The sequence below is a fragment of the Scylla paramamosain genome, chromosome 24 (assembly GCF_035594125.1).
Source record: "Scylla paramamosain isolate STU-SP2022 chromosome 24, ASM3559412v1, whole genome shotgun sequence".
In the NCBI taxonomy this organism is placed as follows: domain Eukaryota; kingdom Metazoa; phylum Arthropoda; class Malacostraca; order Decapoda; family Portunidae; genus Scylla; species Scylla paramamosain.
The window spans coordinates 1,690,001-1,715,519 of NC_087174.1; the positions used below are offsets into that span (position 1 = coordinate 1,690,001).

Sequence of the window (25,519 nt, forward strand, 5' to 3'; positions counted from 1 at the left end):
AGTTTTTGAATTTTCATTCATTTTTTTTTTCAGTTAAAATGATTAATCGTACTGCACAAAGAAAGAAACCAAAGACAATTTGCTAACAACACCAAACTGACTGAGTCACTCCTAAAGCAATCCTTATTGAGTGAATGAACTAAATTACTCGTCCCTTTTAAAATTAATCACTGGCATAGGACTAAAATAAAAAGAAACCGCCGAAGACACATGTAATCCAAACTATAGAAATGAAATTATGCAAATTAAGCAATATTCTGACAGCACTGTTAGCAAGAGGGAGGAGGAGGCCTGAGGAGGAACAAGTAACCTAAAATGTTTTCTCCGCCTCCCTTCCTCCATACACTCGGCGTAGATGCGAAAACAATAGGCCATCAATCACAGGCCTCCTGTTGGTGTGCTCCAGACAATTTGTTTAGTCTTATGTCTCTGCATCTATTTTACACCAACCGAGATATCATATTTCTTCACCAACGTATGTCTCTGAGACGTTTCTGGAGACCTGCCGTTACACTCATTCTTACATGAATCATGCTATTAGTAGTGACGTGCAGAGAAATGTTTGAGAAAGAAAACGTGATGGTCACTGCTGTGCGGGACTCACTTAAAAGTGTGTGTGTGTGTGTGTGTGTGTGTGTGTGTGTGTGTGTGTGTGTGTGTGTACTTATCACTCTGTCTTCACTAAAGGCATGTTACGAGTAACAACAAAAGCGCACAACTCTATCTCGAGGAAAACCCTAAAATGCACTTCCTTTTTATTTTCCTTTCCACCTCTTTCGCCCCTCTCTTCCTTTTTACTTTTACGTTGTCCCACTCCTCTCTCATATACAAAAGCTGGGCTGGTGAGGAAGAGCCCGAAGGAGTAACTACAAACATGAAAAGACAAAAGTGACAAAAAAGAAAAAGGGCTAGAACTGGTTACTTGTGGGCCATTTGTAATCTGGCTGGGATATTCTGGGTTGGCGCAGCTCTCGTGGTGCAAACTGCCCGTGCTTCGTCACCGCAAAAGAGAAGGTGCGGCAGGCAGGAGACGGTGAACAGTGGCGCGGAGTGGTGGGGCGAGGCAGGCAGGGACGGAGAGAGAGGGACAACGACAGAAGGGAACGTGGAGAGGTGCGCTATGTTCAAAAGAAATGTGAAAATATAAATGTTAGGAGAAAAACTGAAGAACGAAACAGGAAAACACGCACACTTTTAGAGAAGACGTGTGTGTGTGTGTGTGTGTGTGTGTGTGTGTGTGTGTGTGAATGTAAGAGAGAGAGAGAGAGAGAGAGAGAGAGAGAGAGAGAGAGAGAGAGAGAGAGAGAGAGAGAGAGAGAGAGAGAGAGAGAGAGAGAGAGAGAGAGAGAGAGAGAGAGAGAGAGAGGTGGTATTCCTTATATGTAGCCAAATACCAGAGAGACCATGAATAATAAAAGTGCCAGGGAACTTTCTGGTCGAGTTTGAAATGGTCTGGTACTGGAGGCTTACTCGGGCGCATCTAACGAAGGGTGACGTATTTTTAAGGCAAAGTCAAATTTAATACCTAAGAATGAGAGGACAGGTTCCCTGTTGGGCATTTTTAAGTGCAAGGTTTCATTATAAAAAGACGTCAGAATATCACAAAGCAAACAAGGTAAGAAAAAAATGAAGCACAACATGAGACACAGCACAGCACACACCTGAGTTTAGAGCCAAATCAGACTCTGTTCTGAAAAGTGGTGGGTCAGCGGCCACTCTAGATTCTTTTGGCCGCGGAGCACGAGGCTTTGACCAGAAATATCGACTAAAAAAAAAAAGTTTAGTAACCCAATTAAGTTTACTAACGATGCAAACCTTCCAGGAATTCACTTTAAACTCGTTTCCTGAAGAAAAAAATAATTCTATCACGTAATCCCATACTGACCATCAACCTAAAACTCATTTCTCGTTAGCGTGCTTTGATGTTATCACTACATTCAACACTATTCTTACTCTCACGTCCTGCATCTTCACCTTTCACGTCACTCTGCTACGTTTGTTCCTGAGACCCGGCTGTGAAAAGATAAGAAAACACGCCTATCATGCACTATCACCACATCACACACAAATACCGACGCTTTTATCAAAATCAACACCAGCCACCATTTACTAACTTCATTCACTGATACGAAATTTCCATTCCGACCATTACACTGTCCTTCCGGTAAAATGAATATAAGGATAAAAAAATATGAACGTTAAATTGAACCCACTGGTGAATCTGGCACGCGGCCTCTGATATGATAAGGCAGGCCGCGATAACAGAACAAGTGAGTGAGTGGTAGTATGCCTGGTGTGTGCGACGCGCTGGGCCGATACCTTTCCCTATCGTAGAGGAGAATACGAAAGCTACCATTGGGCGGTTTAAGAGGAAGGTCGCCGCTGTACCTCTCCCGTGTTTCAGGTAATGTAAAGAAGAAATAGAAAGTGATATTGATGGTTCTTATCTGCCTCTGATTACCCACTCCGGCTTGCATAATGGAGTGAAAAAATTGGATTTGCCTTGGCTGCCGTGTGAAAAGCTATTGGGCGGCCGAATGGAGAGGAAATAAATCCAATACTCCTGCCAACACGCGCGGAATAAAAGTTGATTAGATTTCTCGCAGCCGCACTGACTAACACTAACGCCGCCATTCCTGTCTGCAAACACACACCCCGATCGGACGCATTTAAACGCCAGATCCCGGTAATGTGAAACTGCATCCCAGCGTTGCCTACTCTTCAATTCCTGGGTGCGTCGTTCCCTCCCCCCCTACCCAACCGCACCTGCCTCTCAACCTTATAACTCCACACAAGGCATTCACTCCTCCCTCGATCCCTCCCCTCTCCCCGCTTCGCCAGAATATCGTAAATGAATGCGCGGTCACGGCCTTAGCGGTGGCGTGAGCACTGTGTGGAGATCAGTCAAGGGAGACAGAGAAAGCATTGCAAGCAGGGGGTGGCAACGAGGGGGCGGCGGCGGCGGTGGTGGCGGCGATGGAGGCGATGACGCGGGTGGTGGCGGTGGTTTCGTTATTGTTAAGGGTATATACCAGTGTTTGTAAAGGTGGAACTTATTGTAATTAAGCGATGCATGAGTGTGCAGCGTTGTGTAAGAGAGAGAGAGAGAGAGAGAGAGAGAGAGAGAGAGAGAGAGAGAGAGAGAGAGAGAGAGAGAGAGAGAGAGAGAGAGAGAGAGAGAGAGAGAGAGAGAGAGAGACCGCAAATAGACAGGCGCATATAGACTGAAAACCACAGTGAGGTAAAAATGGTGGCCACCATCCACTGTAAAAAACAACTGCGCCCTCAATAACAACACACACAACTGGCGCAACACAGCCATGATTCGGCAAAAACAGGATGGATTTCGGCATGACATTCAGACGTCTCCTTTCACTGCACTGACATCAACTAAGTGGACACCAATCTAGTCACGTACTGCCACCAGGATCCTCCACATGGACCTCGTTATCTGAAGGTTACCCAGACAACTGACGGAGGAGGGGGAGGAGCAGCTGAGATGAGAGAAGTAAAGACTCAATGCCTCCCGCAGCTTCCATTACGGTGATGAAAGCTAATGAAGCGACCAAGATGTACCGATGCATCAAAGAGACAGGCTCCTCCGTTTGGTTGTTTTAACTCGTCTGGCGCGGGGCTGGTGAGGTTGTGGTCACAGGGACGCTACTTGCAAGAGCTGGAGGGAGTATGTGTGTGTGTGAGGCGGTGAGACCAGATGCTTTTTGCCTTAATGATGCTCAATGATTTAAAAACAGTGCACGTGAAACACTTTGCTCTCATTGTTTCATTAATCAATGTAGCTTTCTTTACAACAATAACGCAAAAAAAAAAACACAAGTATTGTAAGTGGCGCTTCAAAAGGTTCTGAGCGTCTGTTGGCATGGTGATGGTTGTACTGAGAGTGTTGATGATGGTGGCTGGTGGTGATGTCGGTAGCGATAGTGGCAGTAGTGGTGGCAACGATGCTGTGATGATGATGCTGGTGGCAACAGCGCTACGGTGCAAGTGGTGGAGAGAGAGAGAGAGAGAGAGAGAGAGAGAGAGAGAGAGAGAGAGAGAGAGAGAGAGAGAGAGAGAGAGAGAGAGAGAGAGAGAGAGAGAGAGAGAGAGAGAGAGAGCATTCTACACACTCTTTCATTTCAAGCTTGTTTCCCTTCTATCACAATAGACAGATCAGAACTGCAGGAAAACAAATCTTATTACACATAGAGAAAGGTGTTAGCACATAATCCAACAATAGGATCACATTTCAAAAGTTATGCATTATTAATTGTAGTGTTTTCTTACTTGGGGCTGCAGGGGCGGGGAGACGAGCAGTATTTATTCAGGGAGCTTAACTGTGTGATATTACTACACGCGATTAGGAATGAAGCGAATTATTTACGAGTATATTCTAAAATCAAGTTAGAGAATTGTATTGTGTGTAAACTGTTCTGAGTAATAAGAACACTTCACAACACCATTTAATGTAGGATCACGATGCACCCATGACTTAAGTGCGAGTATATCAGTCATCGTTGTCTTGTGACTCGGCAAATATTCTCATTTAGAAGAAGGGAAAGCACTGATATGAAGTGGTGGAGAGAGAGAGAGAGAGAGAGAGAGAGAGAGAGAGAGAGAGAGAGAGAGAGAGAGAGAGAGAGAGAGAGAGAGAGAGAGAGAGAGAGAGAGAGAGAGAGAGAGAGAGAGAGAGAGAGAGACTGTCTATTCTAAACTGGCAACCGTCTTTACTCAGGTTCCACAGTTGAGTTACCAGCGATCTGTTAAAGTGATGACTGTTTCATGCAGTGGATATCAAACAGAGTCTGAAGGCTGACGGAGAACAGCGAGGGGTACATGTTCATATATCGACAAGTCGTGTTTCCTGCATCATAAATATTCACAAATGGAAGCAACGGGGCACTTCCATCCTAATACATAAGGGCTTTAATATTAATAATTTAGCAGAGCTTGTAATGTAATATTGATAGAGTAGCAAAGATGAAATATGAATAACAGAGCGAACAGGTAACGCTATGCATAGTGAAACTGTTCTAACCAGAAGAATACAACATTTCGGATATAATTGACTATGTAGCTACAAACGGTGCATGTAAATAAAAATGCGTTCACGTGGCCAGCCACTGAAATGCACGCTTGTTCATTATACAATGGAATGTAGCGTATTCCAGCCACATGTATTAAAAAATTTCCAGCTTTGTAATAATTCCAGGATCTCCAGGCATGGATATAACACTCAGATTGTAGGGAGTATTTAAGAATATTCTTTGTAAAATCGGCGAGCTGCGTTTTCAGTGCAACGCAATGGTGTGAGGCGAGAGTAGTAGCTAGGCACGGAGCGAGTCACGGGTCCGTCAAGCACATGAAGACTTATGGTCGCCAGATGGTGCTGATCGCAGTCTCACCAGGAAACGTATGTGCCAATTCTTCAGTCCTAATTAGATTCTGGACCCAAGAATAATTTCCTTCTCGTCCATAAACGTGTCAGGAGGCGGACGAAGAGTAAACGCAGAGTGGTGAGCGACTCCTAGCGGCAAATGCAGCAATGTAACAAGTCATTAGCTCCCAGAACGCACCAAAAACAAGAAGCGGAAAATGTGTTTCTCGTATAATATGTTGCTTTTACTTTTTGTTCAAGCCACTCGTAATTCACGTTCATTTCTTCCTTCTTTTAATTTTCCTGAGTGGATGAAGAATTTCCTGATGGCGATACATCATTAAAGGGAGTTTTCCCTCGACATCGTCTAAACTGATTTAATGCAGCGTACCTCAGTCCTTTATTTTTGTTAGTGCGCATCTTGGCTTGAATTACCAATACGACAATGAACTTTTTTTTTTCCAGTACAAAGATAAGAAAATAAGATAAAAACTAATATTTCTGAAACTTCAGATATTACCTTTAAAGTTATAAATTATCACTAATGATACTTTATTGAAGCGTTCGCGAGGCTTAAGGGTATCCATTTCTCTCTCTCTCTCTCTCTCTCTCTCTCTCTCTCTCTCTCTCTCTCTCTCTCTCTCTCTCTCTCTCTCTCTCTCTTCAAAGGCTTTCGCAGGTATAGAAACTTGAAATATCTACATAACTTGCACCAAAACTCATAATACATAAAAAAAATTCAACTTTCAGAAAGTATCGCTAAACATTGTACATATAAATCATCCTCTTGTGTGTTCAGCTGATAGAAATAAATGAGCCAATAATTCCAAAAGGAAGGGTGAGACGGACGGGGTCTGGGGACGAAAGTTATAGCTGCACTGCCATTTCTCAGGATATTAAAATGTCGTCCAGAAAAGTTGAGCTCTCGAGGCCAAACTTGAGGCGGGAGACGGCAAGAGGCTGTTGTTCGTTTACCTACTGGAAGAGAGGCCCTGTGTCTGTGTGTGTGTGTGTGTGTGTGTGTGTGTGTGTGTGTGTGTGTGTGTGTGTGTGTGTGTGTGTGTGTGTGTGGTGCGTTCGTGCAGTTTCTCTACATTTAAGAAATCTATTGTGGTGACTCTTGTGCAAAAATTCAAGTAGGGCGCGAGTGGTACACAACAGAGGCCGCGGGTCCTTCCTCCAAATCTTTCCCTTACCGTGTTGTCAGAAGTCCTTTGGGAAAAATCTTATCATTCAACACACACACACACACACACACACACACACACACATACACAAATCAAACCATACCAGTAATTAGTGCCCCTACATAAAGCTTTGAAATGCCACCAGTAATTGGGGCACAAGTACAATAAAAATGAAAGCTCGAAGGAGAGGGAGAAATGTACTGAAAGATAGTTGGTGCGCAAGGCCTTGGTTGCTCATCTCCGTCTTATTGTCCTTTGAGCCTGTGATGGATGACCTCCCTGGCTCCGGGCAACTGTGACATCCAGATTTCCACAGTTTACCTTCCCCAAGTTTCCTTACCTACCCATTTATTGACAAACCCAAAGGAAGGGTGAACAGTTGGCCGGATTCGAACCAGGGCAAGCGGATTCGCAACCAAGCGTGCTAGCCATTGCGCCACGGAAACAATGTGACCGTTGTTCTATACAGCTTGTTTTTCTAGTTCTGTATAACAACAAAGTGGAGATATAAAATAACTAACTTTATTTTTTTCGGTCTTGGACAGTGAACCTTCATGGTGGTCAACAATACTCTTTTAATCTACTGGAAGTACCGCGATGGCTTATCACACAGGAATGCTCACTGCTGCTGATTTATACAACTGTACCGATCCTTTTGACCGATACAAATACGTGTATTGTGTGTGTGGCATTCAAATTATAAATCAATAGCCGCCTCCTCATTATCTTTCACTTCCTTTACCTACCTGTCCACCCCATTACCTGGTAATTACCACACCTATAAAATATGTACACCCTCCGAGGTTTTAATTGTTGTTCTGTTCAGCCTCTTTCTCTAGTCCTTTATAACATCAAAGAATAGATATAAAATACGAACCAAGACACATAATAACAGAGCAATAATTATGGGGTTGTGGCGGCTTCCCTTTGCGTGTTTCCATTAAGGGCAAAACTTGTACTCTACCATTGTGCTTATCAACCATTGTTCACTATCATTATATTCTGCAATTAGACGACCTGATTACGAACTGTTCGATAACTACTACTACTACTACTACTACTACTACTACTACTACTACTACTACTGCTACTACTACTACTATTGCTACTGCTGGTACTATCATTATATCTATCTATCTATCTGTTTATTTCCAAGTTACACAAATCGTCACATATATTTAGCATTAATCCACCTGCCGTAATATATTCTTTCTTCATTTTAAGAAGAAAGATTTTGATATTCGATTCATGAGTTAACACTTGGGGCTTAATTTGGAATATTCTGCCCACGACTTTACAAACTACCTGCAAACATGAAAATTACTTCACGTTTCCGTCTTCTCGTGCCTTGAATGTAGATAAATCATTCAATCAATAGGTGTCTCTCTCTCTCTCTCTCTCTCTCTCTCTCTCTCTCTCTCTCTCTCTCTGGTATACTTGTCTACGTGTGTCTGTCTTTGTCATTACCTCTGTATCTCAGACAATCAATCTGTCGTTCAGTCACCCCAGTCCCTGTGTGTGTGTGTGTGTGTGTGTGTGTGTGTGTGTGTGTGTGTGTGTGTGTGTCCATCAGTGTCTGTCTGATTCTCTCTCTCTCTCTCTCTCTCTCTCTCTCTCTCTCTCTCTCTCTCTCTCTCTCTCTCTCTCTCTCTCTCTCTATAAATGAATGCAATGAATGAATGAATGTATGTATATATGCATGTATGTATATAATATTTCTTTCTTTCTTTATTAATAGATTTCCTTATAAATGAGGACTCGTCTGTCACCTTTACACCCTCACCTTTGAAAACACACACATACACAGACAAAAAAAAAAAAAAACAGCCTTCCGAGCAGCCTCTAGGAAGGTCCACGTAATTATATCATACCTGGTTTAACAAGCAAATAGAACGGCCTATATTTTGAAGGTCTCGAGTTCAGCTGCTGGACTATTCGTAACTCTTCTTTTGGGATACGGAAGAGAACCAGGGCATGACGAAGCCAGCTGGATTTTCATATTATTTTCTAGTTTAGTGAGATTAAAAACCTTTTTCCTTACATAATATGATTTATAGATACAATTCCACCCAACACATTCGAAAAAAATGTCAATTCACCATATTTTTTTAGTACCAGAAAAAATATAAAAATAAATACCCCAAATACTATAACTAAACGCAACTTCCTATTTCGTAATGTACTTAAAGAATATTTAAGAGACGCAACTGCCTATGAAATTGAATTACTTCGTGAGGAGAATGTGTATATGTTTTTTTTTTCTTTCTTTTCATATCCTGCCACCGTCTCTACCTTTTTCTCTTACTCTCTTTCTCTGTTCCAGGAGACGCAGAAGGAAAAATGTCTCTTCAGTATTCTGTCTGAAGCAACCGACTGTAATCGTGCAAAAAAGGAGAAGCTTTTCAGAAGAGGATTATACAGCGAAATGTTTTGCTTTTCTTACTCAGAGAGAGAGAGAGAGAGAGAGAGAGAGAGAGAGAGAGAGAGAGAGAGAGAGAGAGAGAGAGAGAGAGAGAGAGAGAGAGAGAGAGAGAGGACATTTTGCCTGAGAGAGTCTAATTTTGCCTGGCGATATAGTAAATTCCAGCCTTTTAATATTTATAATTGCCAGAGGCTGTATTGTATTAATAGACCTCAAAAATTCCAAACTAATCATAACAATAAATATTCATAATAATAATAAGAAAAGAACTTAACCCTCTAACTGCCACTTGGTACACCTTTTCCTAATTACCAATCACTCTGAGACATCTTTACTTGTTCCGCAGCTATGTCCTATCTTTGAACTGGAAAGAAATTGCAAAATGTGTTCTTTTCATCGCTAACTTTCTTGTAGATGCTTATAAAGCTCTTACACATTGCTTCTGGTGCTGCTAGTTGTTTCGTGTCGCAATGAAAGGGTTAAACAAGAAAGAACTGAAACAAGGAAGAAAAAATAAGGAAATGAATGAAGTCTGTAATGGGTAAGGAAAGTGGTAAATAATATCTGCGTTCGTTCACTTGGGCCCCTTCATTCCTTACTCATGCATCCTCCCCAAGGGGCCTCGAATACTAGACAGGTCTCTGAAAAGGAGTGAGACAGAGAGCGCAATCCCTCTCCGCGCCACTGAATTATTATTATTGTGGAGGGAATGGAGGCCTCATGTTGGGCGGTGAAGTGAGTTCGTCAAGCCACTTCACCTGCCGCCCTCATCCTTCCTCAGTGCCTCCCTGCCGCGGTGGCCTGCTCTGCTATCCACTTTGCGTCCCATAACGGTGTTTGGAAATGTATTTGTTTCAAGCTTCATAATTTGTACATGATATATATGTTACATGACTTCTCTTGCTGCTATTAGTGTAAAGTTCCTCTTTCTGCATTTACTACTACTACTTCTGCTCCTGCTGCTACTACTACTACTACTAAACACTACTGCTACTACTGCTAAACACTACTACTACTACTACTACTACTACTACTACTACTACTACTATTGCTACTACTGCTACTCTACATCACCACTACCACTACCACCACCATCATCATTACATATAATTTTAATATGATAGTAATTAACAACCGGGACATACCGGCAGTCAAAGGGTATGAGGGAGAGTTGGACCAGTGTTGAGCATGTCACATTTTAAAGGGACAATATTATATGTAGTCAGCGAAATGCGTGCAATTATAATATAATGAGGCAGTCATTATTATATACCCAACTTGATATAAACCAAAAAGGCTAACAAAAAAAGAAAAAGCGTGAGTGAATTACACCATTCGGTTCCCATAATGATTATTGCATAACTCCATGAACAGCTAACACAATGCGATGTATTAATGAGTGTGGTCGTGGTGCGGCCGCTGCTCAACTAAAAACGCATCTCTCTAGTTTTTAGTAACACTGGATTTATACTTGATGAATTCTAGTAGAGGAATTAATTTCAAATTTAAGGAAACATTTCCTATTAAAATAAATCACAAACTTATTCATCAACTATCTTTCAGCCTCCAAGCATTACAGCCCCACATCACACAAATACTACCCAAACTATTTCACAATTAGTATTGCAGATTAAGAAGTCCGTACCAGACGCCATTATTAAAATAAAGGTTCTACCTCGCAAGTGACAGGTAGGCTTATTGAAAACCTACCCCATTTTCTATATCAACTTAAATAACAACAAAAAAGTTTATCACGTCTGCTATATTAGTCTCCGCAGAAGTATTTTAAGAGCTTTTGGTCTTAAAACAATCCCCATTTTTAAACATAATGGCTCTCGGAAATGAGGAAAATGATGAGGGTCTTAATGTGACGAGCGCAATTCAAAACAAGACTAAAAGTTGTTGAGATGAAGAGAGAGAGGAATGTTCACTGCGAATCTTTTTTTTTCTTATTATTAAAATTTAGTGTAAGAGGATGAGGCGTCGTGTGTGCATACTTGTGTATCGCTGGGAAAGGATTTAGGGAGAGAGGAAAGATGAAGACTGAAGAAAATTAGATGTTGTGAGATTAGGAAAGGAATATGAGTTAATCCCACACTTCGCTTAATTTTAAAATTTTCAACGTCCTTGGTGAATTGCGCGCCCTCTTTCTAGGTAAGATAGCGTCACGCCTTAAATGCTTCTCTCTCTCTCTCTCACTCTCTCTCTCTTTCCAGGTGCAAGCCTCCGGAGGGAATTTCAGGAACGAGGGAGAAACCGTCAGGTGTTCAGCAGCACGTGTAATTAGCAAGCTCCTCCTCACCCTCAGGCTCCGGCAATCCAGTCAAGCCAGACAACAGTCACCGTCACGCGATATTCCAGGCGCCTAATTTACCCCCCCTCCCCTTTCCTCAATCTCGTAAGTTCTCGCCAAATAAAAGGCACAATCTGCTTTACCAATGTAGTCTTTACGTTTTTCATATAAGTACCAAATTTCCTCCTTTTGCTTGTGCTTGTGCCTTTCCCTTCACATTAGTTTCAAATAACACCAATAAACAAGAAAATATTAAGGGGCACCGGTGTTGTGACACTTCCACAACACACACTGTGCATAATCAACGAGATGTCGGGAAAGGCTGGGTCTTCTGGCACCCCCGCGCGCCCCTGGCAAGATTCCTTACACACGGCAGGACAGGCGCTCAACTTCCTGCTGGCGTCTGGCACTCTCTCAGACGTCACGCTGATGGTGGGCCGGGAAGGTAAACAATTCAAGGTAAGAGCTTATTGCCGTTGCTGTTGTGCTCTGCTTAACATAAATTACGTCAAGAATGATTACATGTTATAAATAGATGGAATAAGCACAAGAACAGACGTCTATATTCAAACGATACAAGTACACACACACACACACACACACACACAGAAAGGCAGCATGAATTTTAAAACTGTTGTATTTGTAACAAACGGATTGTATTCGAACATTTCCCGCGTGCTATACACACAGCCGAGTTAAAGACGGAAACCACCAGCCTTGGGAGTTCTTGTTTGCCCCGCAAGGTAACGCTACGTCCCTGGGTGCTGGACCAGTTGTGGATATCCTTGTGTTGAGTTGTACCAGAAAATATTGATGATGGAAATTGGAGGTGAAAGCGTCTATTTGTTTTGAACGATGTCATTACACCAAGTGCCAGTTTCAGAAATGGTTTTCTTTATGTATATTGAAAATGAAAATGAAAATGAATATGGTTTCTTCTAAAACATTTTCTCGCAATTTTTAAGAAAAAAAATCTTGACGGCGAACACTATTGCCAGTCGCTTTGCAACGACCTATAGAACTTCGTCTCCTGGCCAGGTATTAGGCCTTGGTGCAGGTGTACTAGTCCACACACACACACACACACACACACACACACACACACACACGTCATCCAGAACTATATGTTATTTACAATTATTTGGTATGAAATTCGGTTATTGTTACTTCAATGTCAGATACAGTGCTTACCTTACCTGTGTAATTAGCAGGTTCTGAGCAGCTTATGTTAAAAATGGAAAAAAATAATAAACATGAATTATTTCGCAGCCACTTGCATTCTTATTGTTCTTCATTTTTATATAGTAATCTTTTCCCTTTCTTTCAATACAATAACACTGAATGCATACAAAAAAGAGAGCTGCAACATCAAATAATATTACCACTATATTCCTATTATTATTTTTTTTTATCACATGAACGTATTCAAACACATGAACACTGCTGCTGGAGGACGCAACTTTATCAAACGCCGTGCAGTCTTCAGGTTCTAACGATATGTTGTTGTAGAAAGCTCATTTAGTTATTTCGTCGACACTCGGATCAGTAAAAAGGTTGAGGCATTATTTACTACTGATGTGCTCAAAGACAGTGACGACGACGCTCAAGTGAAGTGCCTTCCGTAATAAAAATCTGGACTGATAGTTTGGCGGAGATTAACGAAATTACCGCTCACTTTTGGATAATTCTGACACAATATTCTCAAAATTAGCTGAAAAGATATAACATTACAAGCAGAATATAGGCTGAAAAGGAAAAATAAATCAGATGAAATACCTGACAATCCATTTTTATGTTTTACTTATCAGTGCGCTGGGATATGTAGTCTAGGAAGAAGAGTTCTCTACCCCCAATAGTTCCTGATAACGCATATGATGATGAAATAGACAACAGTAAATGGAGAACAGGAACACTGGCTTTTGGACACAAGATTTCATAATTAACAGATTTGTGCCTCAGGTCTCGTAGTCGCGATTAAATTTTGTCAGCGTTCCGTAGAGAGGATTCACGGTAGATATTTAGTACGGCGAATTAATCTCTTAGGTAATGCACACATTATTTACTAAAAAGTAACTTATTCCCTTTCAAGATTCCCAAAATATACTTATGTTGTTTATTAGTCGAACTGATTGAAAAACAATCTCTCTCTCTCTCTCTCTCTCTCAGGTGCACCGCCTCATCCTGGCCATGAGGAGTCCTGTCTTGGAAGACATACTGCTCCTCAACACCACCAGCAAAAGCAGCGTCGTCACTCTCAAGGACGACTCGCCCTCCGCCTTCTACTGGCTACTTAACCACATCTACGCCGACAAGAGTGACATCAGCGATATCGACCTCGCCCTGCAGGTGCTCGGGTGAGTAGAGATAGAGAGCGCCAGGTGGTATAATATCCACAATAACTATATACGTATAAATAAGGTACAACAATTTGTCCTCCCTCTAGCACACTCAGAGCTGGACAGATTTTATTTATTTATTTATTTATTTTTTGCAAACCCTCTTTAGTGTACAAGGAATGTTATAGGCCGTTTCGAGTTCGAGTTCAGAAAATTCCGATTCTGCCAAAAGTTATCAGCAAAATACAATTACCCACAATGCGGAGGAATTGACACCGGGACCCCTCTGCGGGCCTCAATCCTCAATGGATACCAGATTGCCCGGAGCTACGTCTCTGGCATCGAAGCTACTGAATAATAATGCTCAACTGACACCATCATTATCTGCGTGTAAGTGTTCGTCAGGAGGATTAGCGCAACATGAGCATCCTGTTGCGTCAGTAATCACAACACTCTGGGTACGAAACATGATTTTCCTTATTTTTTATTTATTTATTTTTTTTCATACATATGTACTGACGGTTAAGGTGAAAACATGGCTAAGCGGATTACGCCACTTTCTGCTCGAGATGGGAATCGATATGGCGGATGTTAGAGTTGATTGGCATAGAAATCAAGTTGTTGGAGGCAAACTATACCACCACCACCACCGCCACCACTCCTGCCGACGATGGTGAGCACTACAAAATTAAGAAAAGGAAGAAGAAAAGCAAGAACAACAACAACAACAACAACAACAACAACAACAACAACAACAATAATAATAACGATAATAATAATAATAATAATAATAATAATAATAATAATAATAATAATAATAATAATAATAATAATAATATTAACACTAATAGCAACCATAAGTAGGCTAAGCGGGATACAAGCTCATCACTCTTATCAAGGACGTGTCGGGAGCAAAATGATTGATCGCCAGCCAGCAGGACAGGTAAGTGACCCGCCTGTCTGTGTGGATGCCAGGCTGATAAAAATGAATATTGATCACGAACGGACAGCTGGTGTAGATGCACGATTCATGTCCACATTATACTGCCACTGCTGATGACGATGATGAAGAATAGTAAAAAAGTCGTTGTTACGGCAGCACTTCCTGACCCAGAGAGAAAGAGGAGAGAGAAAAAAAATACATATATATTCGCAAAAAGATAAATGGATGCACTTAAGTTATTACATCATACGAGAAAGTAAAAAACGCATATCAGATAAACTTTATGTATTTAGGAGACAGGAAGTTCTTGCGATGATGCTATTCATTTCAACAGTCTGCACATGCCAAGACAACCTGCCTGTCACACCACAAAGCAAGAAAGGGAGACACGTCGCATCCTCACACCATCACCAGCCCAAAGATCCGCCTTAAGGAGAAGAGGATGGGATATCAGCTGGGCAGGGGTCGATCACAGCCCGGGCGGTGCTGTCTTCATCATTATTGCTGAGCGAGGCACGAGCGTCATCGCGAGAGACAGACCAGATCCGGACGTTCGTGGGGACTCTCGAGGCGACGCAAAGGAATGAGACATTTAACTCACGTTCCTTAATTAAACGCTTGAAAAGTTTGCTGGGAGTTTGTCGGTGCAGCGGGTGTGGACGTGTTTTATGCTAATTTCCCTTTCTCTTTGAAGCTAGTGCGCAATTATAAGTTTCTTTTTTTGTGTTACAGTGTAAGGACTTCAGACTATAAGAAGGACCTCTGCTACTCTGTGTGTGTGTGTGTGTGTGTGTGTGTGTGTGTGTGTGGGGTTGTTGGGGGAGGGTTTAAGTGTGGGAGTGGAGGGGTGTGGGGGAGGGTGTAAGCGTGTTAGCCCTACGTAAACTAAGCTCCCTTAAGGCCCCAAACCCTGTCCTAAACACAATCACCTTCCCTTACAGCCATTCCTGTTAGGCCAAATTACTGTAATCACTGTATAAACATCCATTTTTTCCCGCCTTACTTTCCCTCACAGTTTGGCGGACAAGTACATGGTGGCCAGCGCTTATGACATCTCCATAAAGGTAAGCATGAAGCCTCCTGTCCTTTTACTAGCCTCCCCTTCCATGGCCACTCCTCCCCGTCCTCTCCTTCCCTTCCCCTGCCCCTATTCCCTCTCCTTCCTCACTAGACAACAGCCTATACCGTGAGAAAGGTCACTAGGAGTTTGTGTGAAAAGTTTAGTAAAAAAATGAGTGTATAAATATTTGTTTTTATTTATGTTGGGTTGGAAGGCTAATTATCAGAAGCGCCGCGAGATACGTAGGAATCCACATTAATGATTTTTTTTTTTTATGCGATCAGCAGCCGGAAGAAAATATTAATTACTGACTTAATGATCCCTTGCACCAATCTTGTATGTCATTATCGTTATTATTGATGTGATTGTCACTAATTGTTATTACTACTTTAATATTGCCTTTATTATTATTATCATTATTATTATTATTATTATTATTATTATTATTATTATTATTATTATTATTATTATTACTATTGTTATTGTTATTATTGTAATTGTTGCTGTTATTGTTGTTTATTTTGTTGTTGCTTCTCCTACTGTTGCTTCTCTTACCATTATCATCATCGTCTTCCTTATAACTACATGCTAGAGACACTGCATTACGTGACAATAAAGAAAAAAAATGTAATATCGCAAGAAACTGAATAGTAGAACAATGGTTTTGAGATATTGCCTTAATAATCTAACCCACATTTAACTGATATCTTTTATATCTGGAGAGAGAGAGAGAGAGAGAGAGAGAGAGAGAGAGAGAGAGAGAGAGAGAGAGAGAGAGAGAGAGAGAGAGAGAGAGAGAGAGAGAGAGAGAGAGAGGGAGAGGGAGAGATTCAAATCGAATACAAAACACTTCCAGTTACCATAAACAAAATTTCCTAAACAAAAACTGAATACAAATACGAAACCGTTCACCCAGGGCATACAACTAATAAAAAGGAAATATAAAAGCAATAAAGGGACAATATAACGTACTCCCAACACTGCTGCGGCTCTTGCACTCACGCACTCCACGGTTAGAATACCCCAGCACCGCCAGGGAGAACCACAACTAAATTACCCCCTGGGGCTACTTTAACTTGGGGCAGCGGCGAGAGGTGTGTGTGTGTGTGTGGCGGTGGCGGAGGCGGCGGTGTGCGACCAAGCATGCTGCCTGCGATGCTTGAGAGAGAGAGAGAGAGAGAGAGAGAGAGAGAGAGAGAGAGAGAGAGAGAGAGAGAGAGAGAGAGAGAGAGAGAGAGAGAGAGAGAGAGAGAGTGTGTGTGTGTGTGTTTCATCAATGATGTACGCGTTCATAAACTTGATGCACAGGATGCAATATACAGCATGCCGTTCTCGTGTAATGCAGGGTAACAAACAACTTCAAATTATGCCCAACCCCTTCCCCTACTAACTCAAAAGAAGAAATTTTCTAACCCCCCCAAAAAAAAAATAAATAAATAAATAAAAATAAATAAATAAATAAAAAAATAAATAAATAAAAATAGATAAATAAATAAATAAATAAATAAAATAAATAAATAAATAAATAAGAATAAATAAACAAATAAAAACATACAATAACTTTAATTAACAAAAGTATCTCCCCTACTATTTATGTTACGTAAACAACAACAGGGCGACAGAACAACTAAGGAAATGCAAAGTAAAGAAGATGTACTCGTATTTGCTGTGGTTTCAGGTACAGACATATTTCATATTTTGTTTCTTCGATATCCAGTCACTTCATCAATTTATTACAAATTCATAATAAAGATAATGACACTAATAACAATGCGTAATAATAATAACAATATCAATGACAACAACAGCAACAACAACAAGAACAGCAACAACAACAACAACAACAACAACAACAACAACAACAACAACAATAACAATAACAATAAACACACATTACATAGGACTATACAAACAAAGGTACCAGAAACTCATGGCAAATCAATTTTTTGTTTCTCTCTCCAGTTCCTGCAGACTGCTGTGAAGCGAAACAATGTGCTTAAAATTTACAAGTACGTGGTTCATCTGTTTCCTGACAACGAGTCTCTGAGGAACCTTTGCTCGAGGGTAAGAGCCATTTTAAGGGGTGAGCGGAGGGACCAAGAGCGGCGGGAGAATAGCATGGGATAAAATATGAAGTTTGGGGCGAGAGGGGGACAAGACAGAAAAATGAGGAACAGGGAAGTGAACGAAGTGTGTGAGGGGAATGGTAGAGAAGAGAAGGTAGAAGGATCACAAGCAATACGTTTTCCCACTGGAGGAGAATGAGATTTGGAGCTGAGTTAAGTGATGGTGGCTAAATGGGATTAAATAGGGAGCATGGCGGCAGCGTCCTCGCTCCTCCTGCAGGGCGAAGCGGAAAAATCTACCATGTATCAGCAGGGGCGAGAGCAGGGAACTGATAAGGAGTAGTGTGTGTGTGTGTGTGTGTGTGTGTGTGTGTCCACCTATCTATCTATTTATCTATCTTTATATCTACATATCTATCTATCTATCTATCTATCTATCTATCTATCTATCTATCTATCTATCTATCTATCTATATATATATATATATATATATATATATATATATATATATATATATATATATATATATATATATATATATATATATATATATATATATGCACACACACACACACGCACACACACACACACACACATTTGTGTATGCTTATCTTGAGGAAGGGTTCAGGACTGGGATTACACTGTCAGGAGCGGGATGTGAGGAAAGGGAGCAGGGTGACGCGGACACATGGGCGAGATCACTGTTTCAGGAAGGCCGGTGTGGCTCGTATTGCCCAGGATGCAAAGGGCTAGCACTCTTTTCAGCCAGGATAATTTGTTCTCTTGCATTCTGCAATATACCACGCAGGAATACTGACTTTTTATTTTATCTGAAATGAATAACCACACATATGGCATTTACTTTAATGCAATGAGAACAAACACCATGATGAATGGACACAACAATAAAGTTAAAGTAATAACATATCAAATTCATAGTTTCGTTAATATTTGCTGAATCTTAACACAGACAGGTTGGCTTTATGTGGGGTGAATGAGAGCAATAAACATCCGGGCTCATATTACCATCACGCATCGTTTCCCTCAACTAATCACAAAACAGGAGAGGTGTCATAATGAAGCATCCCAAACACCACACGCCATTCCTGCCCCGTGAAGCACTACATGCACATTTGGGATAGTGCCAACATTTCAGCGCGGTCAAATACAAGCATGATGCTTGTAAGACTATTCAAAACAAAAACAGCTTAGATTTGAAATGAAATATTTAAAAAAATGAAAGAATATGGAAGCTCATTTTCTAACATCGTTCCTTCCTTCCTTCTCAACAGATATTCCAGGACAACGGAAACGCGGTTCTGGTTTCTCCCGCCTTGCTGGAGCTCACTCCGGAGACAATAGGTCAACTTCTAGTGGAGCCTCTCAGGGTAACGTCTGAGACAGTTATATTCAAGGCTCTCGTCAAATGGTAAGGAGGAAACAGACATAGTGAGGAGGTACAAAGAAGGGTCCGGATGTTTGATGGTATAGGAGGGATTGGACTCGAATTTTAATTGACTGATTGATTTATGTTGTAGCGCCGCAACATCGCGGTCATATGGCGCCGCTACAGAAATTTGAAACCAACAAAGATTGCTGGTTAAAATATTAATATAAAACAAAATTATGGTATGGTTGAAATATTAAAACACTAAAAAATATACACATTAAGAAGGAAATGGGAAGAGCCATAAAAAAAAAAAATAAGTGCTAAAAATAAGAGGGTTGGTATATTAATGCATATTGGACTCGAAAGAAAGAGTAGGGTGAGAGTGGGAACGTCAGTCATTGTTGAAACTATACACAACATCTTTTCCGTGATTTTTCTTGGGGTTGCAGGGGTCAGGCTCAGGTCAAGCTACAGAAGAAGCCGTCCACGGCGTCAGGACTTCGCCAAGAGATAAGTCAGTTCCTGCCTCTGGTGCGCTTCTTCACCATGACCTATGAGGAATTCGTGCAGAGCGTCGTTATCTCAGACGTTCTCACTCCCGACGAGAGCGTTTTCATCCTTAAGAGCATCGCAAACCCTGAAGGAGACGTTTCCTCTTTGTCCTCTTTCACGAGTAACGCCGTCAAGATCAACACCAGTAGGGAGTCTCGAGCCTTCCCCATTACCAAGGTAAGTGTCGAGGAAAGTAGGTAAGGAGCGGCTGGGGACAAGTACTCTGAGTGTGGAGGACGAATGGAGAGAGCTGGTGAGGGAGAAGTGGAGAAATGCTGGTGAGTAGCCATGACAAAAGTGCAAGTGGAGATGAACGCAAGGGAGGCATGAATGAAAACGAAATAAGAGCACTTGAAGTGTAAGTGAGTGAAGGTCGTAAGTGGAGAACAGGTAATAAGATGCAAATAAGAGTAGGCAGTGGTTAGAAAAATTACTAAGAGTTTAGATTGCATGAAAATAAAATGACTGTAACATTATTTGACAAGTATTACATCAGTATTACATAAGTATTCCAACACACACACACACACACACACACACACACACACACACACACACACACACATATACGATTTTAATTCGAGTTAGTGTGAATTATTTTCTGAACGAGATTTATCTAAATGTCGTCACTGTGATGGAAAGTATCGTTCATAAAGCTTCAACAATATTTTTCATGCGTGGATAAAACAATAGCACGTCATTTATTGTAACTTAGTTATTTAACTTGAATCCTGTTTTCCATGATGTCGTTACCTAAACAAAGAAATAGTAGTAGCGCCATAAACTCACAAATACACACACAAAAAGACGAGAGATGAAAAATACGGCAAACCGAACCCAGCCAATTGCATCATGAAAACATTTTGTATTTTTATTTTCGTACAATGAACTAAAAGTGAATGGTATGCTGATTGCTGCCAGGATGATATTTAACACACAAAAACAATGCGTGACAACCTGACTTACTAGAATATGTCTTTTACTTGCACATCATATTACAATTAACATTCAAATCTGCATTTCAATTACATATTCAACCAACATTTCCTGAATTTCTGTATTCTAATCATGTTCCATCACGGGCAGGACGTGACTCGTACGTGCGTGTGTGATGGCGTCAGCAAGCTGTGGTTACAGGAACAAGTGTACCATTTCCAGCTTGTGCCCAGCGACAACATTGTGCTCCTGGCAGTCAACGTCCAGCTGCAGGGAGGCAGTGGGGAGGCTCAGGTGAGGGAAGAGCGGGAGATTCTTTCAAAACATTGTGTGTTGTTTAGTGAAGAATATTGTACGTTTAAATACACCTGCGTTGTATCTCTTACTGAAGAACTAAATCTCTCTCTCTCTCTCTCTCTCTCTCTCTCTACTCTAGGTCAGCATTCGCAAGGAAGATCCCAGCTCCCCTGTGCTGGCCAGTGCCGGGTCACGCAGCGGCCACCTCCCCTTCAGCCACCCAGTGTACATGCGGGAAGACGTCACCTACATTGTCACCATTCATGTCCCTGATCCCCACACGTCACTTTACGGTAGCAAGTTCAGCAAAGAGGTGTACGAAGCAGGCGGATTTAGGTTCACAATAACCCCGGGAATCTTCGTGAGTGCGCTGGAGTTTTTCTGATGATGAGAAACAACGAGGCTCGCGCAAATTCTCAAAATGTGTCGATATATTGAGCCATGAAGGCGAATGCAATTTATGGTGTTGCTCCGTCTCCCAGGAAGAGGACGGTGTGTAGTGATACAGCAGGACATTACAGTACAAACCAGTGTTAGCTTTGTTGCTTGAGTGACTGTATTCATGTCACTTGTGTATATAGCCGCTTTTTTCGTTCGAGTTGTGTGATACTAACTTAAGATTGATGTGGTTTTCTTTGTACTTTCATGAACAAACCTAACAATTTTTTTTAGATTAAACGAATAATAAAACAAGTCTACTACGTTTTTCCTTCCTAAAAATCATTTGCCTTTTCATCTCTCCTTTCCATTCAGTGTCCTCTCCAGCTGATTAATAATCTTGTAGCCATGCCAACACCTTACCTTTTATTTTATAGTTTTATCGAGTGGAATACCTAAAGTTTCTCTCTTCCCTTTCTTAGGAGGAAAACACACTCATCCTTTCCTTTTCTTCGCAGAATGGATAATAATCAAGTGGAGGACTTTTCTCGCGGGCACATACAACACCACACCACTAAATCACGTCTAATGGTAATATTATGACTGACGTACGTACAGCATGTGTTTATATGATGAATTACTAATTAATCGATATGAATGTATAATAAATGAAACAAAAATGATAATATATAATATATTGAAAATAAAGTTTTCTGGCAGGCTGAGAGCGGGCTGTTTACAAAGACCAGATTGAAAGAGCTATAAAGGCAAATATTTACCAGCACTTTGTAGTATGTGTATTATATTGCCAATAACTTGTCCATTATTTTCATAGCTGCACTGAAATCTGATTCTTTTACTTGTAATACCGGGTTATGACTCGCCCGTTTTATAATGAAGAAAAATTCCCCAAAGAATTAAAAGAAAATTACAATATTAAACATGGTAATAAAAGAGATCCATAACTAAATTATAAAAATCATCTCAAAATTTCAGTGAATTTAAAGGCTGACAATCGGCGAGATGGAAGATCAAGTAAATAGAATAGTATTAATCAAATACTTGAGCTCCGAAAACGGGAGGCTCATATCTCCAGGCCGGAGCAGGGAACAAAGGTCCAATAGAGTGAATCGCAGGCCCCTCCATCGCGGCCTCTGTCCCGCAGAAGGTCGAGGGGCCAAAGTTATTACGACGATAATAGATTCGATCAGCAAACAATTAGGTCTTGCGAATTAGGTTCACAGGTGAGATCTGGAGGCTCCGCGTGATGGCCTGCGTTCTGCGTCCCTGATTCTGCGCCAGACATTGCAAGGCGACGCTGCGAAGGATTGATGCTGGAAGGCGAAAAGTGAAGGTTCCATCAATGGGTTGTTAAGTTATATAATGTACTGACAGGGATAAAAGCAACAGTGAATACAACACCTACACGGAATACGTAATTGATTACCATACATTAGTTTTTCTCTTGATGAGCTGTAATAAAGTGAGCACTGAGTGGGACGTGCAAAAAGATGTCTAGACGACGACTATTGAAAAATTACTTCTAAGTAAAAGGTTGAAAAAATACATGAAGCTTTTATAACAGAAAAGTAACTGTCCAAACAGTAATACACTATAAAATTTTGAGATACAATAAAAACGTTTGGGGACAAGCTTGTGTTCAGTTTTTACATTTTGATCGCAACTCTGTAGGTGACTGTAAGTTTGTTGCCGCCCCGCTAATCTTCCGTTTCTCAGCCTCTAGGAAACACGACATAACCACCTGATAGGGAAGTAGTTTTAGTCTGTTATGAACTCAAAAATAAATTACAGCAGTCCTGTAAGCCTTCTGTAAGCCGCTTGAGAGAATGAAACTTGCAGGAAGACCTAATCGGAGAGACGAGCACTCGTCTTTACGAAATAAAATAATCAAAGGTTTGGCCTGGAGGGCGGCGAGAAGTCACAGAAAACGGTCGACCCCTCGGGAGGTCTCCGCCGCCGCCAGCCTCCAACCACCCTTCCTCCTTCTTCCTCATCCTCAGGCTTTCTGTTTGAGTTCAGACTTTGGCTAAGCTGCTGATGTGGCTAACTTTTATACAGAAAGTAAAACGGTACACTGTGCACATGACAACAATCTCTGCTTCACCCAGTCCTCTATTATCTCGGTGAAGCCAGTTTTTATATTCCTTCTTATGCCAGTATAACATGTTAATGATACACGTGGGCTATATGTGTAAAACATGATATTTAAACACTGATAAAAAAAAAAATACTATTGTGATGCTAGTATGCAGGGAGGTATATTTGGTAATGGTCAACAGAACGTAGCAAGCTGTTTTTAAGGGGAACCGTGAGGAAACCAAGGGCGTCCAAGATCATTAGAGTCTGGATGACCCAGCGTTCGTCTTTATCTGAGCTCCGCAAACAATAAAAAGAAACCGCAGGAAAGAGTAAATTCAATGGTATTTAAAGTATGTATTTAATCTTTTCTTCCTTTCACCATTCGTCCTCCTCCGCCTCATCCACTACAATTTCTCTTTGTCTTCCTCCTCCCCCTCCATTATCCTTTGTTCTGGCCCGGTATCACTTCTTCCTCCTTTGAGTAAAACCTGACTTTCTTCTACATTTCTGGCTCGATAATGTTTAACTTCGGAACTTTGTGTAAGACCGGCACAAACAAGTTTCCTTCCACAACGCAGAGTGGAAACGGGAGATGGAGAACGAGCTCACTTTATTGTCGTAAACCCAGCAAGCGAGGAGTGGAAGTAAGCTCTTCAAGATTGACTCTCGTGAGTGTCTTCATTTCCCACCTCCACCACTGCCCTACGACGCAACTCCACCTCGCTGACCACCTTCCCGACCTTCCTTAATCGCATTAGGCTGCACCACCTAATCTGATAACAGTGAGGCGAAAAAAAAAAAATATCCAACCCAACCACTTCTTGCATCTCACTCGGGAAACCACGGAACAGAATCCTAAGTCTATTAATCTCGCACAGTAATTTTGGTATATTATGTACGGAAGAAATATACTATACCATCACATAATTGTCATGGCATTAATCAATATAAAAGTAACTCTTTTTCATGTTTACTGTTGATGACAAATTGATGTTAATAATTATGGCATGCTAACATGGTCATACGTGCTTTTCATGCAGAGTTGCACAGCATTCTACCATGCATTATGAAGAAAATATTTATAATTATTGTATGAAAAAAAAATAAATAAATAAACAGACAGCTATTAGTTCATGCCAAGATGAAATAACGAAAAAAGAACTCACAAAATGGAACACAAAGGAACAAAACACAAAAGTAGTCAGAAGAAGAAAAAGGAGAGTGAGCCGGAAAAGAAGGAAGATAAAATGAGGCGAGGACAGGAAAATGGAGGAGGGAGAGAAGGGGTAATCAGGAAGCTGCGGAGGCGGACAGAGGAGGAACCGAGCGGCACATCAAGAAACGTAATTATCGCCGCAAAATATCATCCAGCGCAAAGCCTCGCCTGGCCGCCCTCCTTAATGCGATCAGGGCCTTCGAGTAAATACGATTAAGTCTCGAGGGTCAAGTGGGACTCGTGGAGGAGGTTTGGGATGGGCGTCGCCGGGGCGTGTGTCGCCTCCGCCAATCACGGATAAGGTGAGCTCTTCCAATCATGAGACAAGGAATGAGTTTTAGTTCAGTCTTCTTACTGTCTTTCCAATAATCAAGAATAAAAGGAGTTGCAAGTTTTATTCACCTTACTACTTATAATTGTAATGTACTGAATTATTCACGCCACGTTCTCTGAGCAAGGCTGACCGGTGATTTAACCTGTTAAGTGGATTGGGAAGCAGCAGAGAATTTTTATGAATGAAGAAACGAGGACACATAAGTAGAATGAAAAGAAAATGTGTGTGTGTGTGTGTGTGTGTGTGTGTGTGTGTGTGTGTGTGTGTGTAATTATGCGGCTACGGATCCAACTGGACTAACTGGAAAACGTGAAATTAATCAACAAACCATCCGCAAGAAACAAAATATTCACTGTACTCACTGGAGCCTGAACTGTCGCTACAAACCATCCTGTCATTGACTTGCAGTGAAGCGATGACCTCTTTCAGGTGGTCGCTCCTGTCTATTGTTTCTTGACCGCCGCCCCCACGCACGCCCCACGCACGCAAAGCTTCGGTCAACCCACGTCACAAACTCCATTTTCCCCATCCCCCCCTATCGTCTCTCTCTCTCTCTCTCTCTCTCTCTCTCTCTCTCTCTCTCTCTCTCTCTCTCTCTCTCTCTCTCACTTTTCATCTATCTTTATTATATCTT

General features: G+C 41.3%; 1 protein-coding gene across 1 annotated transcript; it reads left to right on the plus strand.

Moving 5' to 3' along the window:
- The first annotated feature begins 2,268 nt into the window (after positions 1-2,268).
- On the plus strand, positions 2,269-21,551 carry LOC135112559 (BTB/POZ domain-containing protein 6-like). Its single transcript, XM_064027010.1, has 9 exons — positions 2,269-2,404; positions 11,200-11,735; positions 13,443-13,630; positions 15,571-15,619; positions 17,578-17,679; positions 18,975-19,111; positions 19,522-19,801; positions 20,711-20,854; positions 20,997-21,551. Exons 2-9 carry the CDS (start codon positions 11,586-11,588, stop codon positions 21,240-21,242), a joined length of 1,296 nt encoding a protein of 431 aa, XP_063883080.1. The 5' UTR covers positions 2,269-2,404; positions 11,200-11,585; the 3' UTR covers positions 21,243-21,551.
- The last annotated feature ends 3,968 nt before the right edge of the window (positions 21,552-25,519 follow it).